This window comes from Danio rerio, chromosome 4, assembly GCF_049306965.1.
Source record: "Danio rerio strain Tuebingen ecotype United States chromosome 4, GRCz12tu, whole genome shotgun sequence".
NCBI classification, from domain to species: domain Eukaryota; kingdom Metazoa; phylum Chordata; class Actinopteri; order Cypriniformes; family Danionidae; genus Danio; species Danio rerio.
This window is the reverse complement of record NC_133179.1, coordinates 35,146,427-35,163,021: the sequence shown is the minus strand read 5'-3', so window position 1 is coordinate 35,163,021 and position 16,595 is coordinate 35,146,427. Positions and strand designations below refer to the sequence as shown.

The window sequence follows — 16,595 nt, the reverse complement described above, 5'->3', positions numbered from 1 at the left end:
ATGATTCAGTTGGGTTGCAAAACTTTACTGAAAGACTTTTCTGATCATTTTAATTGACTTAAATTACTATTGCTGACTACATAATGTTGAGTCCTAACATCCACGTTAAAAATCTGAATTACCCATCAGCAGGCCCGGATTAATAATTCAGAGCCCATTGGGCACAATGTCTTGAAGGCTCACTATAGCCGCACCCTATAGTTGAATTAAAAAATAAGATTAATATAATATTTGATAAAAAAATTATCTATAATGTATTGCCCACATTTTTTAAATAATTGATATACAGTACATATATTTCTATTCTACAAAGATTTAACCTATTTTTAAAGCATTTAATTTGAAAGAAAAAAATACTAATACAACTAGGGGAAATTAATGGATTTTAATGTACTTGTTCAAGTTCACTGAAGCAGTATTAAAATGTATATTTAGGGTATTTTAATGTATAACTTCTACAAACTTATACTGCACATGATTTGGATAACACCTCTCCAATCCAGTTCTAGGAGTCGGAGTCCTCCATAATACACACACTTATCAATAATTCCCACTTGTCTTTCTGGTGATGAAAAGTAGGCAAAATCTAAGTGCGGACGGGCCCCTGGGCCTGTGCCCATAATGCCTATAGTTTTATCCGGCCCTGTCCATCACTACTGGGTGTCTAACTTGAGGATGGGTAGATGGTTGTGGTGGATGATAGTGTTCATATTCTTTGAATACATGTTTCAAAAAATGTGTGGTTGAGTTTTTATTATACAATATTTATATTGTTGATTTAGAATTTTGCATCTAACAAATATCCACATTTAAAAAAACTGAAACTAATACTGAAACTAATAAAAAGACATTTTTAAAATATAGAAACTAATAAAAACTAAGAAATCTGCCTCTAAAACTAATTAAAACTAACTGAATTTGAAAATAAAAAGTCAAAACGAAATAGAAACTAAAACTAATGAAAAATCCAAAACTATTATAACCTTGGTCCATTATCGGTGAATCAAGTCAAGAAGTTTTACCAGTCTCTCAGAGTTCTTTGTTAGGATCTGTCAGGTTTTACCCTTCTTCCAAACAAAGCTAGTGTTGTCCCTTTGAAATTCACATAGTTTTTCCCGGATCTTCGTTTGATGTTTTTCCTTACTTTTCTTCCATGTCACTCCAACCTTTTGCCAAGGTCTTTGTTTCTCTTTCCCAGGGATTCCTATAATAGTTTCTTCTTCGCTGTTTATCAGTCCTTTTTCTTTCAGACTTTCTCTTGATGCCTCCGTCATCAAATTGTACATGACTGCCCTGTTTTCCAGAAAGATTCGGTGTTTGGAACTTAATCCCCTTTTCATTCAGAATTTTTCTTATCGGAGCAAAAGCCCGTCTTTTCTGTTGGATCTCAGGTGGGTAGTCTTGGTCAAAGAAAATTCTTTTTTTATTTCAGTGTATTACTTTTTTTCTCCATGCAAAGCGGAGGACCAGGTCCTTTGTTTTCCAAAAAGATTTTAAGTCTTGCCGGCGGTGGTGTTTAGAACTTAATTCCCTTTTCATTCAGAATGCTTTCTTCCGGGATTCCAAAAATCTGATTATTATTTCTACGGGAGCGTTTTTCTATATCTCACAGTTTCTCTTTTAAATTTTCTTGTACTTGAATGGATTGATTGAGCATTTCTTTCATCTCTGCAATGTTCTCCTCCAAAATTCTCCAACTCGCTGCTCCACTTCGTTGACCTTTTCTGTCGTTGCATTTAGGTCCGTGATAAGGTCATCCAGTTGTTGATTGACTTCTTGTTTACAGTTACTTAATTCCATTTTCACATCTTTTGCGAGAGAATCTTGGAAGGCGGTTAAATCAGATTTAATATTCTTCTGGAAAGCTTTGATGTCTGTAAATATTGCTGAAATGATAGGTGACAGGCTATCAGCTATTCCGTCTGTCTTGGATTTTTCATCTGTTGATTTCTCATTTTTTTCAGGATTAACTGGTTGTTTTGTCCTAGCCTTTTTGTTTTTGTCCCTCCTCCATGTCATTTAAATATGGTTTAGGTTATTATATATGATGTAAAAAGGAGGATTAATACCAGTGTGTATGGAAGCGCTCTTTCTATGCTGCTACATGTGTCGGCGCCTTACCAGAAACCATCCCATGTGTTTCTTAAGCTGCCCTGATTAAGTGAAACTTTGTACACACTGATCACGTCTACAGTTTCTCTCCAGTGTGAATTCTCTCATGTGTTTTCAGGGTTCCTGAGCGAGCAAACCTCTTACTGCACTGTGAACACTTGTACGTTTTTTCTCCAGTGTGAACCCTCTGGTGGCGTTTCAATTCTGCAGCTGTAATAAAAGTCTTCTCACACTTCAAGCACATAAACTCTTTCTCTCCAGTGTGGATCATCATGTGTCGATTAAGGGATGTTGATTGGCTAAAACTCTTCTCACACTGAGTGCATGTGAATGGTTTCTCTCCACTGTGATTCCTCATGTGTATATTAAGGTTTGATGATTGGCTGAAACTCTTCCCACATTGAGTACATGTGAATGGTTTCTCTCCAGTGTGGATCCTCATGTGATGATTAAGGTATGGTGATTGGCTGAAACTCTTCCCACACTGAGGGCATGTGAATGGTTTCTCTCCAGTGTGGATCCTCATGTGTATATTAAGGTATGATGATTGGCTGAAACTCTTCCCACACTGACTGCATGTGAATGGTTTCTCTCCAGTGTGAATCCTCATGTGTTGATTAAGGTTTGCTGAGTTGCTGAAACTCTTCCCACACTGGGTGCATGTGAATAGTTTCTCCCCAGTGTGGATCCTCATGTGTTGATTAAGGGATGTTGATTGGCTAAAACTCTTCCCACACTGAAGGCATGTGAATGGTTTCTCTCCAGTGTGGTTCCTCATGTGTATATTAAGGATTGATGATTTGTTGAAACTCTTACCACACTGAGTACATGTGAATGGTTTCTCTCCAGTGTGTATCCTTATGTGTAGATTAAGGGATGATGATTGGCTGAAACTCTTCCCACACTGACTGCATGTGAATGGTTTCTCTCCAGTGTGGATCCTCATGTGCTGATTAAGGTATTGTGATTGGCTGAAACTCTTCCCACACTGAGGGCATGTGAATGGTTTCTCTCCAGTGTGGATCCTCATGTGTATATTAAGGTATGATGATTGGCTGAAACTCTTCCCACACTGAGTGCATGTGAATGGTTTCTCTCCAGTGTGAATCCTCATGTGTTGATTAAGGTTTGCTGAGTTGCTGAAACTCTTCCCACACTGGGTGCATGTGAATGGTTTCTCTCCAGTGTGAATCCTCATGTGTTGATTAAGGTGTGATGATTGGTTGAAATTCTTCCCACACTGAGTGCATGTGAATAGTTTCTCTCTATTGTGGATCCTCATGTGGATCTTTAGTTTGCTTTTGTTTGCCAAACTCTTCCCACACTGATTGCAGGTAAAACAACGCTTGTCTCTCATTTTTAAAATATCATCAGTCTCTAAATGAGTTTTGTCTTCAATTTTGACATGATGTTCCTCCTCTTTACTCCTCTCATACTCTTTAACTAGGTCTGAAATAATAAAAAAAAGTTCAGCTTTTAGTAAATCATTAAAACTCTCAGTGAAAAGGAAGTAAAAACTTTAATTTTGATGCACATTAAATGTAAAAACAGCAGATCATATTTAGATTGATCTTGTCATATTAACCTCCTAGTGTCCATTACACACAAACACATTTAAGCGAATACTTATATGATTAATCCCAGAGCATTTTGGTCATATTGATGAGACATAAATTTGAAAACTGTAAATGGCCAGTTTCTATTTGTATATATTCGTAATCACACAAAACAACATGTTTTTGAAAAACTTGTAAAGCAGATAGGGAATGCTTTTTCATTCTGTGCCTGACTGGTAAACCTGTCAGAAAAAAAAAGCAGCTGAATCTCTGAGAATATTTGCCCCACAGACATGAGACATATCTGCATAACATCTGCATAAAGCCTTAAACCTGCACCTTTAGATGACAAATGTTCTCTGGTTTAGTAATCTGCATGTAACGAATGCAATGCAGAATACTAACACTTAACGGTTTCAGATCATCAAACAAATGTAAATATTAGACAAAGATAACATAACTAAATGCATTGTGCAGTTTTTAAATGAAGAATTTTATTCTTAAAAGGAAGACAAAACACTGAACTACACAGACTTGTGTGAAAATGTTTTTCCCCATTAAACATAACTTTATTTATCACACCGGGTTCAAGTTCTCTAGCCACACCCAGACCTGATAACTACCACACGTTCTCAATCAAGAAATTACCTAAATAGGACCTGTCTGAAGTAGACCAAAAGAGCCTCAAAAGCTAGACATCATGCCAAAATCTAAAGACATGTAAACACAAATGAAAAAGAAAATTCTTGTGTCATAAGTAAAAAAAAAACAAAAAACAAAAAAAACTGAATCAAATGCAGAAAAACAACAAGGGTTTATTAAGGAGTGAGAACCGGAAAAAGCAAAAATCAAAGTAAACACCCAGTCGGGTGAGCGCTGATAAAGTTTCATGGGAAAAAACAACCAGACACTCACTCACTAGCGGTCCTGGACACAAATACAGGGTGAGTAACAAAATAATATGCACACAAATGATCGATAACATACTGACAAACATGAAGGGAATGATGTGGTATAAACAGGAAAAAAGGGAAACGAGAGCTTCTGTGACTGCAAATAAAAGCAGATGACATGAGATAATCTGTAACCCAGAACAGGAGAAGAGAGCAAAAGCGTGAGGTACGGTGACAGTACCCCCTCTCTCAAGAACGGCCCCTGGCATTCCCTTAAGACTCACTATGGAACTAATGAAACTGATCAATGAGAGAGCGGTCCAGAATATCCAGAGCAGGAATCCAACATCTTTCCTGTGGACCATAACCTTTCCAGTCTACCCGATACTGATAACCTCTCTACCTCTTCTCCTCACATGCAGGGGCCAGTGCACCGTGTATGTGAGTGCACCCTCAACCAGTCTGGGAGGCAGAGGAGCAGAGGTTATGGGGTGCAGTGGGGAGAAAAGCATGGGTTTGATCTTAGACACCTTAAAAAAAAGACTGGATGAATGTTTTTAAACTTAGACTTAATTTGAGTTGAACCAACACTAGACTGAGCACCTTGATAATGGGAAATGGTCCAATGAAGTTGGGTCCCAATTTATGTGAGGGAAGTCTGAGAGGAATGTCTTTAGAAGACATGGCTAAAGCCATAAAGAATCAGATTCCATGGACCGAAGAATTTGAGAAGGCTTTCATAGATACAGTACATGTCCCTGTCGAAGGTCTGTAATGTTAAGCTAATTATTCATTAAAGGCCAAGCCATTCGCATACGTGACGTACTGTTCTTTGTGAGACTGAAATGTTGGTAATAGCTGTGTTTCCATCCAAAAATGAGAACTTAATTTATTTGCAAAACTGGAATATTGTATGAAAAATACACAAATAAATCAGCGTTTCCATTCAATGAATCAAAAAGAACAAAATCGACACTTCCTGATTAACTGGTTCCAGGTATCAACAGTAAAAACAGAATTTATTACGGTAGAAATAGTTAAAAATCTTTTGCTTATTTAATAAATGACTTTCCCCTCAGAGGACAATGAACATGTGGTGGCGTTTGAAGCCATGAGATGCAGAGAACAGACACTCTTGACACACTCCAGACGCTCTGGAGATCATTAATAATATAATAACATGAATACTGAAATGGTTCAGGTGTTTTAGAATGACCAAAACAACATTTTAGACGTTCTGCAGTGTGCTCAGCCTGCTGGTTTGTGCATTCACACACATTTTCATCATCATAGAATCTCTTATAGCCAACCTTTTTTAATGCACAAACTGGAATTTGTTCAGTAAAGGTGCTGGCGTACTTTACGTAAGTTTATCTTTTAGTTCCTGCCTGACTGCTTGAGTCCATAAAGTGATTGTTTTCAATTTACACACCGGTTTCTCTTTTCTTTCAGATTTTACCTCATAACTAGGGCCAAACAGAATCTTGACCTTTTTTGCTATTTCTTCTGAGAATTTAGTATAAAAAATAAATAAATAAATAAAAACTGCGGATTTATGTGGTTTTATTTTGGGAGTATCTTAATTAAAAGCTTTTTACAAAGCAAATCTATCTAGATCCACTTGTTTGGTAAACAAAGCAAATCTCTTCTATAATATCTCTACTAAAAGACAGAAAATATTACTTTACACACTGTATTGTAGATAAATTAAATAAACATTTTCATATTAGTTAATAATATTACTGAAATTAATTAAAAAAACTGAAAAAATAAATAAATGTACACACATTTATACAAGTAAATAAATAGACTCAATGATGGGCTAAAATTCTGCGGATTTCTGTGCACACAGATTTTATGTGGGCTTACTCATAACCTTCTGGCGTTTTTAAAACAAAAATGAAAAAACGGCTCATTTTTCTTTTTCGTGGTGAAAAACGAAAAACCAAAATTCAAAAATGATTAGATTTTTTATTTTGAATAGCAAAAAATAAAATCACCAGAAAACAAAAACGGTCAGTGTATGGTCCTCGTACGTTTTGTTCATTTGTTTTCCATTTTCAAACGGAATAAAGGAAATGGAGAAAACGGCCGTTTTCCCATTTTCTTTTGCTCACGAGAAAACGAAATTATGGCTGGATTTTCGTTTTTTTGGTTTAGGGTAGGAAAACGGATAAACGACTTTAAAATTCATTTTACACATGTAGACGGTGCTGAAACGCCCATTTTCACGTTCGCCCTCAAAATAAAAGCCTTACACGCAGGCTTTTATTTATTATTAATTAGCCTATATATAAACTAAGTTTACATATTCTATCATTTGAACCACACACAGTTGGCAGGCTTACATTCATTGCGTATGTATAAACTAAATAAAAACATAAATTAGCAGTATTCTTAGACGTTTGTCATTAAAATAAGGTCATAGTTCACTGCCAAGCTTCTTGCTGCTGTGGACCTGTTGCTGAGCAAAGATAGCCATTTCCGAGCAGCAACTGGTTTACATGATTGTTTCAGGGCTTTTGTAGGCCTAAATAATACTCTGTATAAAATAATAGTTTATTATTATTATTTTTATTATTATTATAATATTATCATTATTAATATTTTTATTTACTTAGTTATTTACTTAAATGATTTAACTTAAACTTTAAACTTCAAATTTACAGAATATGGCAAATTAGTATTTATTAAATGGAGGTCAGGTGTTTATCTTAAATATAATTACTAAATTATTAAATATTATGACATTATAATTCAGTGGTGTATTGAAGAGTATGCAGGCAACCCGTGAAAACGCTCTTTAAGATTTTAATGCAACACCAAAGTAGGTCTGTCTTATTTTTTTGGTATTTGTTGCTGTTATTATAGTGGCATTATTTATATATATATATATATATATATATATATATATATATATATATATATATATACACACACACAAACACACACACACATACACACACATATACATATATATACAGGCTGCGGAATATTTTAAATAAGTGGTTTATCTTAAATAAAATACAATAGGATCGGTGGATGTGCAATGAATAGTTTGAAAAGCCCTGGTTCAGACTAACAGACGAGCTAGCTGTCTGTGTGCTGCGCTAATAACTTGACATTTGTTCTTTTCGGTGCTGCCAGATGCATTTACTGCATAAAATAATAAAAAAGGTAATTCGGTAAAGCGCGCAGAAATAAGCACACTATATGCCTATGCCGAATTAAGTTCTCTTTATTTCTTTCATCAAGACTTTTCCATGCGAGGAATTACAGTTATTAATAGCCTAGTCCTTATAAACGATCAGTTTATAAAATACACAATTTACGGATCAAGCCTAATGAAGAATAAGAAGAATATGCAACGCATTATGATCCTTGAATGATCAAAGCGCATTTATATAAACTATATATTTTATATAATCCATAAATATTAAAAACATTATACATTTAAACTAATGGAACATTATATGTTATAAAATCTAAACTATTATTTAGGCTACAAGCTAAATAGAAGCGCCTTTTCGGAGCTGTTCATATTAATATTTTATTAAACTAAAAAACAGTTTGTGTTTTGGCGCTGCATGCAGCGTATTGTGAATATTATTTTGAAGCACTTCAAATGTTATTCTTCCATTTTATTTTTATTGTATTTTTAATATTTTTAATTATACCAAACAAAATTGTTTCTAAACAGATACATTTTCCTATAGGCTACGATGAAGTGTATATTTTTGTTCACACTGGTCCTATACAAAACTGTGTGTATGGATGATTTGTTTCTCCGTGAAAATCACTCATTTAATAAGCAAAACAGGCCAAAATGTTGTTTAGCTTGCGTCAAACTGGATGGACAATTTACAAATATTAAATACAAAGGCTGATTATTTTATGCAATGAGGGACAATAGGCCTATTACAAATTAAAGAAAATTATTTGCATATTAAAACGAAAATATATAAGCTTTACAACCTGTGAGAAATGACTTTAGATAATGTAAACAAGCATCAAGTTTTGTTTGAGATTGTGTCCTCTAATTCATTAGTGTAGCCATAAAAGAGACTGTGCATCAGAAATACTGGGTGCCTTATTTATTGTCAAAATAATGTGCAAAAAAATAAATAAAAAAAATTACTTATCACCAACCTTATATGTGAAATAAGCAGGGCCCGCTGTAGCACTTTCTCAAGAAGAGCAATGTCAAATTATTAGCGCAACGCACATGCAGCGAGCTCATCTGTTTATCGGAATTACTAGGCACTATTTTTTATCAACTACAATGTGTTTAATTAGTTAATTTGAAATTTATTTCATTATTTCAGCAATAATTGTTGAGTGAAAGAATGTGCTAGAAATATGCATTGTGGCTCACTTTATTGTACAGGCTTTTTGCACTTAAACTTTTTTAGGTTCGGCTCTCGAATAAGTAAGGTTACAAGTAAATGTTATTTAAAATATTTCGCATAGCCTGCCATGTAGCCTACAATAACAATTACAGCAAATTACAAAAAATAATAAGACAAGCCTACTTTGGCTTTGCAATAAAATAGTATTAATTATCAAGTAAATAATTTCAATATATAATTAAAATATTAAGAGATAAAATAAAAACAAATGGTACCCTTTGTTTTTATAGCAGGGCCCAATGTGTTCTTATTCTGGTTCTGCTAACAACTATTAAAAAGAAAAACTAAACAATAAAAACACTAGTAAGTGATAATAATAATAATAATCATTATTATTATTATTGTTATTATTATTATTATTATTATAAAGTCCTTGCTCTGAAACAATCATACAAACCAGTTGCTGCTTGGAAATGGCTATCTTTGCTTAGCATCAGGTGCACAGCAGCAAGAAGCTTGGCAGTAAACTATGACCTTATTTTAATGACAAATGTCTAAGAATACTGCTAATTTACGTTTTTATTTAATTTATACATACGCAATGAATGTAAGCCTGCTAACTGTGTGTGGTTCAAATAATAGAATATGTAAACTTAGTTTATATATAATTAAATAATAATAAATAAAAGCCTGCGTGTAAGGCTTTTATTTTGATGGGGCGACGTCACAAGCTCAGATTTGGGTGACCAATTAGAGGAAAGTGGGCGTTTCAGCACCGCCTACATGTGTAAAAGGAATTTTAAAGTCGTTTATCCGTTTTCCTACCTTAAACCAAAAAACGAAAATCCAGCCAAAATCTCGTTTTTTCGTTTTCTCGTAAGCAAAAGAAAAACGGCCATTTTTTTCCTTTCCTTTATTCCGTTTAAAAATGGAAAACAAATGAACAAAACGTACACAGTCCATACCGCTGTGACGACCCCCAATTAATAAAGGGACTAAGCCAAAAAGAAAATGAATGAATGAATCAGCGTTTCCATTTAATGAATCAAAAAGAACAAAATTGTCACTTCTTGATTAACTGGCACCAAATCTCAACAGTAAAAACAGAATTTACTGCGGTAAGAAAAACTACATAAATCTTTTCTGTGTTTAATAAATGACTTTCACCTCAGAGGACAATGTCAGCACACAATGAACATGTGGTGAAGATTTAGCGCATGTTTTTTCATGCCTATATTTCAAAAGTTATGTGCATCATGATGTTTCCATCAACTGTTTTTTTTTTTACGCTCATAGCCTATCCAATATGCACATAAAAATAGGTGGCTGAATATGTAAGGCTAAGTGAGAAATACTGCTTCATTTTTTAAAAAAAGAAAAGGAGACCGACAGAAACTCAAAACAGAGTTAAGAGAATAAAACCTGCTGACCAGGTTAGGTTCACAGAGTATGTTACCAAGTTACCTCTCTTTCAGAAACAGGCTTGACTTACCCTGCTTTCTCGAATTTCACAAACTTGCCATTTTGATACGCAAATACCAGAGTTTCTCTCATTTCAGGGTTAAAATGCTCTGAGTTTTCACTCAACCTCCTTTCTGAAATGGGGCCCTGATCTCATATGCTATTGTTTTAAAGCTTCAGTTGCCTATTGGAGAAATGACTAGTGACTATTTGACTAATGACTAATAAACGGCTACTTTCTCCACAAACAAATGTGTTCATGTCTATACATACAAAGAAAAATAATTAAATTAGAAAATATGACTTTGCAACAGGGGCGAAGCAGAGGCACAGTAGATAGTGCTGTAGCCTCACCACAAGAAGGTCGCTGGTTTGAGCCTCGGCTCAGTTAGCGTTTCTGTGTGGAGTTTGCATGTTCTCCCTGCCTTCCCATGGGTTTCCTTCGGGTGCTCCGGTTTCCCCCACAGTCCAAAAACATGCGGTACAGGTGAATTGGGTAGGCTAAATTGTCCGTAGTATATGAGTGTGTGTATGATTGAGTGTGTGGATGTTTCCCAGGGATGGGTTGTGGCTGGAAGGGCATCCGCTGCATAAAAACTTGCTGGATAAGTTGGCAGTTCATTTCGCTGTGGCGACCCCCGATTAATAAAGGGACTAAGCTGACAAGAAAATGAATGAATGATTGACTTTGCAACATCAAGCAGCATTAAGCATGGACCATGTGATGGCCAGTGTGGTGTATGTTTTGTTAATTTAGTTTTGTTTTGAGTTTAAGGTACCGTGCTACAGTGTCGACGAGGAACGGAGTTTCTGGATGTAGTCCAACAAACTAAAGGGCAGACGTGCCGCCAAGTGGCATCTATTGGTTCCGCCAGCCGATACCATTGGCTTAATGGCTTGGAGGGAGAGCTGATCTTTAGTTTAATTTCATTAATGATTTGCAGTGTTTGTTCAGATTTATTTTTAGTTTTGCGTCATTTAGAATTTATTTAACTAATATTTAGATTTGTATTTAGATATTTGACTTTGTTTATTGTTGTTGTCTGTTTTTGTCTCCCCCTTCTTGTTTACTGTGGACTAGTCCCTCTGGTATAATTGTGGTCAGTCTTGTGATTTCAAGGAGTTCTGTTTTTGTTTTATTCATGATTAGTTTGGTTTGAACTCAGTTTTGTTTTCTTTGTTTAGTTTATTGATTTTTCAATTGATTTAATTGTTTCATTTATTTTTTTTTTGAGTTTTTGAGAAATTTTTTTACTTTATTAAAATATATATTTTTTTAAAAATCTACTTTTTGTATGCCCCTTACTATATGTGCTGGCTCAGTCCGTCACAGACCAGTATAAGATTCTGACGATGTGATAAACTTGACTAAAAATATCATGATTTCTCAGTACTGTGATTACCATTTATAAATATATTCTTTTTAAATGTCTGGTTAAAAAACCTAAACTTTTTTTTCCCCTTTGAACACAACATATTTTCACTTGAGAAACTTTGAAAGTATTTTGGAGCAGTAAACATGTCAGGCTAAATAATTCAAATTAATTTTTTTTACTATTTAAAACAGCATCTTTGGATATATTTTCTGCTGGAGACACTGTTGTCCTGAAAATCTTCAAACAAAATGTAAAAAAAAACGTATGGATGGTACAGCAGAAATAATGGTTTTAAAACTTTTTTTAAACCGCGGTATACCTTGAAAACTGTCATTGTCCCATGCCTAATACCGTCCTATGGCGGCGCCTGCTGGTACGTGAAGAATTTGGTCAATACTGACAAACTTTACACTAAAATGTTTGCATATCATCAGCATGCTGTAATCCATTTTCTTAAACAGCAAAAGTCATTTTAGACTAGTTTGTTGGCCAGTTGTAGTCAGTGCAATGCTAAATGTTATTGTTCCACTATAAATTGTTAGCTTTGCTTCATGTCGTCCCTCAACAACATCATATAGTTTAGAATACTGTACAATGTTTTATAACAGTTAATTATTTTAGTGTCCATTTCATTCAGCATATTTAATATTGGGCGCATCCAAGCTTTCTGACATAAAGAAATTTTTCAAATGGCCCAAATGGAAAAGATTTTAATTTGCCCTTTTAAAATATATATATTTTTATTTAATAATACAATAATAAATGAATAATGAAAAAAAACAATATTTTCGATATTTCTTAACAAAAGCTCTAGTTGTATTGTTTTGTAATTGTTTTTCAAAATAACCTTTAAAAAATTATTTAAAAAAAATTTACAAATATTTTGAAAAGTTTTAAAAACTATAATAAAATAAATCTATGCAAGTCGATATCCTCAGCAGGAAATACATGGAGCTTATTTAAACAAAAGTTATTGTGAGAAAAAATAATTAAACTATTATGATAAATAGAGTTTAAACTTTTTATTTAAAAAGGTAATTTTAAGTTTTATTGAGATGGATTGTTGGTGATTTTGGACAGGCTGAGTAGCAAAACATGAATAGAGGAAAATGTAGACTTGTTAAAAAAATTAAGACCCACAACACAATACTTTAGTAAATGTAAGACTTTTTAAGGCCTAAAATTTTTATTAGCCCTGGTAATTAGGTATTATAATAATGATGTAATTCTAACAGTTTAACCGCATAAAGAAGTTGATGAAAAAAGGGAATTGTGATCAACGTGACATATACCAATGGAAAGTACTATACCAACACTATCACTGTAATAGCAGATATCTTCTATGATATACTACTATACTGTAGGTCAAATATCGACAGCTCAGTTATAGTCATTCATTTTCTTGTCAGCTTAGTCCCTTTAATATTCCGGATGCCCTTCCAGCCGCAACCTATCTCTGGGAAACATCCACACACACATTCACACACACACACACTACGGACAATTTAGCCTACCCAGTTCACCTGTACCACATGTCTTTGGACTGTGGGGGAAAACGGAGCACCCGGAGGAAACCCGCGCGAAGGCAGGGAGAACATGCAAACTCCACACAGAAACGCCAGCTGAGCTGAGGTTCGAAACAGCGACCTTCTTGCTGTGAGGCGACAGCACTATCTACTGCGCCACTGCCTCGCCCTCATCTCAGTTAAACTTTTTAAATTTATTGTTTTTATTTATTTATTTTATATATTGCCAGTGCTCAAGGACGCTTTACTAACAGTAGAAGAACAAGGAAAGCAATAACCTTAAGAAGGTAGAGAAAATGGGAGACTAATAATACATAAAATAATGACAAAAAACATGAGAACAAGTAATGAATGAAACTCATTCCTGTTTATCAATGAGTGCTTATGTGCATTTAGGAGAACTAGGCAGCACACTCAGGGCTGCAAGATGGATTTAATTATAGAGGTAAAGTTGGCTTTATATTCGCACATTCAGACTTTCCCATTAATAATATAATTTCATAAAATAATTTTTGCAAACTCTAAATAGTGAAATCAAATTAGCAGTCAATGGCTATCAAAGTACAACATTGTTCACAGTCAAATGCTGTGATTTCAAGTTATACTTTCATGCTATAAACAATATAGAGACTCCTAAATGAACGAATGTGTAAAACCAACTTTACCTCTATATGACTGAGTTGGTCTTTGAGAATGAAAACTAACCTGTTTGTTCCTGCAGATCTTCCTGTTTGACTGAGAATGTCTCTTCGATCTTCACATCTTCACTCTCCTCTTTAATAAACGCCATCTTTATAACAGTGTGGAGATCAGTCGCTTCAGCAGGAGTTTTTCTCTGTTTGGACACTTTATCCTGTTTAAAACGAATAAAACAATAAAAAATGCCCTGTTTAAAAATAGAGGTAAAGTTGGTTTTATATTTACACATTCAGACTTCCCCCTTAATAATATAATTTCAGAAAAGTATTATTTGCAAAATCTAAATAGTGAAATAATATAAGCAGCCAATGACTATCAAAGTACAGCATTGTTCACAGTCAAATAAACAGTGTTAATGTTGTTTTCAAGTCATACTGGCATGCTAATTCCACTCGAATATTCAAAGTAACATGGTAAACAATATAGAGACTTCTAAATGAACGAATGTGTGAATATAAAACCAACTTTACCTCTATTGTTTAAAATAGATAAAACAATGAACAGAAACAAAATAACTTCTCTTCAACACTTGCTTCAACGGTTTCTTTATATGAGAGTTATAAACAAAACGTTTCTTTAGAACACTTATTACACACTTTTCTGTTACTTTATTCAAACAATAGCCCTCGGTTACTGAGAATAAAATAATACTACGTTGAATAAAGGATTAAAATATTTCCAACAGCAGGAACATAATTTAGCATCGTATAACAAACTAAAACCTTCGAACTTTAACTTTAAATCTATTTATATATGTGTAAACATTTTAAAACAAACCTTTCTCCAGTTGAATCACAGCGCTGAAGCGGCGCCGCCTGATGACGTCACACGCCAAAATAAAAGTCTTTTCTTGTTTAGCTTTCTTGCCACTTACTTTTGCAGTCATGACTTTTTGATATATTTCTCCCATGGTTTTTACTTTACACTATATCTGCTTTCTCTCACTCAAACCTTAAATCTAAACATTTTCTTAACTTTTTTAATCCACTTATGATGACTTGTATGTCTGCAACACATTACTTCCTATTAATATCTGAGTTTTCCCAGAGATGGGTTACGGCTGGAAGGGCATCCGCTGTGTAAAAACTTGCTGGATAAGTTGGCGGTTCATTCCGCTGTGGCGACCCCAGAATAATAAAGGAACTAAGCTGACAAGAAAATGAATAAATAATATCTGAATCCAAATCTCATCCTTATAATTATAACCTCTTCTTTTCTATTTCTACAACATCATAGGTCTATATAGAGTTTCCTTTTTTCCACATGAATTGTCGTCTCTTGTTATCTGTGTTCCACGTTTCCTGCCATTCTTTAGCAATATCTTCAGTAATAATATTTAATTTACCTTTACTTACAGAAGCATTAAAGGGGCAGTTCACATAAAAATCACAATTATGTCATTTACTCATCCTTTACTTGAACCAAACCTGTTTGAGCCTCTTCTGCTGAATGCAAATGAAGAGAATACGGAGGCAAAAACAGACATGGTTCAGCTGTTCTCATTTTGGACCTGGCTGCTTCCCACCAAGCAAAGTTACGTCCAAAAGACGTCTTTTCTACGTCTCTGTCAGACGTTGAAATTACGTCCTCTGAAGAGCCAGAATGAAAGTTTTTATGACGTCTTTTATTGACGTCTTTTCAACGTCTTTTTTCGACGTCTTTTCGACGTCTTTTCAGCGTCTTTTTGACGTCCTTTTACAGTATTTTTGACGTCTTTTTTAAATATCATATTAGCCTTTACAATTGTATTCAATATAAATATGTCCAATAATGAAATCAAGTACAAAATACTTAATCATTATAACATTTATTTATAATACTGCATAACGAACATACATTAAACACTTAATGAAATGTTTCAAAAACACATACGTTAACAAATATAACAAAATAAATATAAAATACATATAAAATACATACAAATATAATATAACAAGATACATACAACAGTTACATTTTACAGTAGTTTTATAAGTAATGTTAATGGTTTAAATATGAACTAATATGAACAATACCTGTACAGCATAATTTATGTACAGCATTTACTAATGCATTAATAAAATCAGTCATGCTTGTTAACATTAGTTAATACATTGAGTTAACATGAATAAACAATTAACAACTTTTTACCATTTACCAACATTAGCAAAGATGAATAAATACTGTAATAAATGTATTGTTTATTATGTTAGTAAATACATTAACTAATACATACAACCTTATTGTAAAGTGGTAGCCATTCAACAATGAGTTTTCTATAATAAAGACAAACTTTGAGACTTCTCATTATAAAAATAAACTATTAAAAAAAATTGTATTGTTTATATTTTAACATTATTATAATTATTTATTATAATATTATATTAAATTATAACATTCTTATGACATTTAACATTATTATAAATAACATAAGAATAAATTACATTGCGAATAAATATTAACATATTACAATAAATCTAAACGTGCATTATTATTACAAAATCAAACTGTAAAACATCTGGAGGTTATTAATAACTACACTGGGGCAGCACAGTGGCTCAGACTGTCACCTCACAGCAAAAAGGTCGCTGGTATGAGTCCCGGCTGGGTCCACTGGCATTTCTGTGTGGAGTTTGCATGTTCT

At 33.8% G+C, this 16,595-nt stretch overlaps 1 protein-coding gene across 2 annotated transcripts; it reads right to left on the bottom strand.

Annotated features, from left to right (window-relative positions):
• Window positions 1–366: 366 nt before the first annotated feature.
• On the bottom strand, window positions 367–14,805 carry LOC137491196 (uncharacterized). 2 transcript variants are annotated; one of them, XM_073947571.1, is made up of 3 exons: window positions 14,443–14,805; window positions 13,979–14,126; window positions 367–3,561 (listed from the first exon to the last, which is right to left on the bottom strand). In XM_073947571.1, the coding sequence occupies exons 2-3, from the start codon at window positions 14,061–14,063 to the stop codon at window positions 2,189–2,191; spliced, it is 1,458 nt and encodes a 485-aa protein (XP_073803672.1). In that variant the 5' UTR covers window positions 14,064–14,126; window positions 14,443–14,805; the 3' UTR covers window positions 367–2,188. The 2 variants fall into 2 exon arrangements, with proteins under 2 accessions (XP_073803672.1, XP_068076402.1); XM_068220301.2 differs by having other exon boundaries at window positions 14,750–14,805.
• Window positions 14,806–16,595: the final 1,790 nt, after the last annotated feature.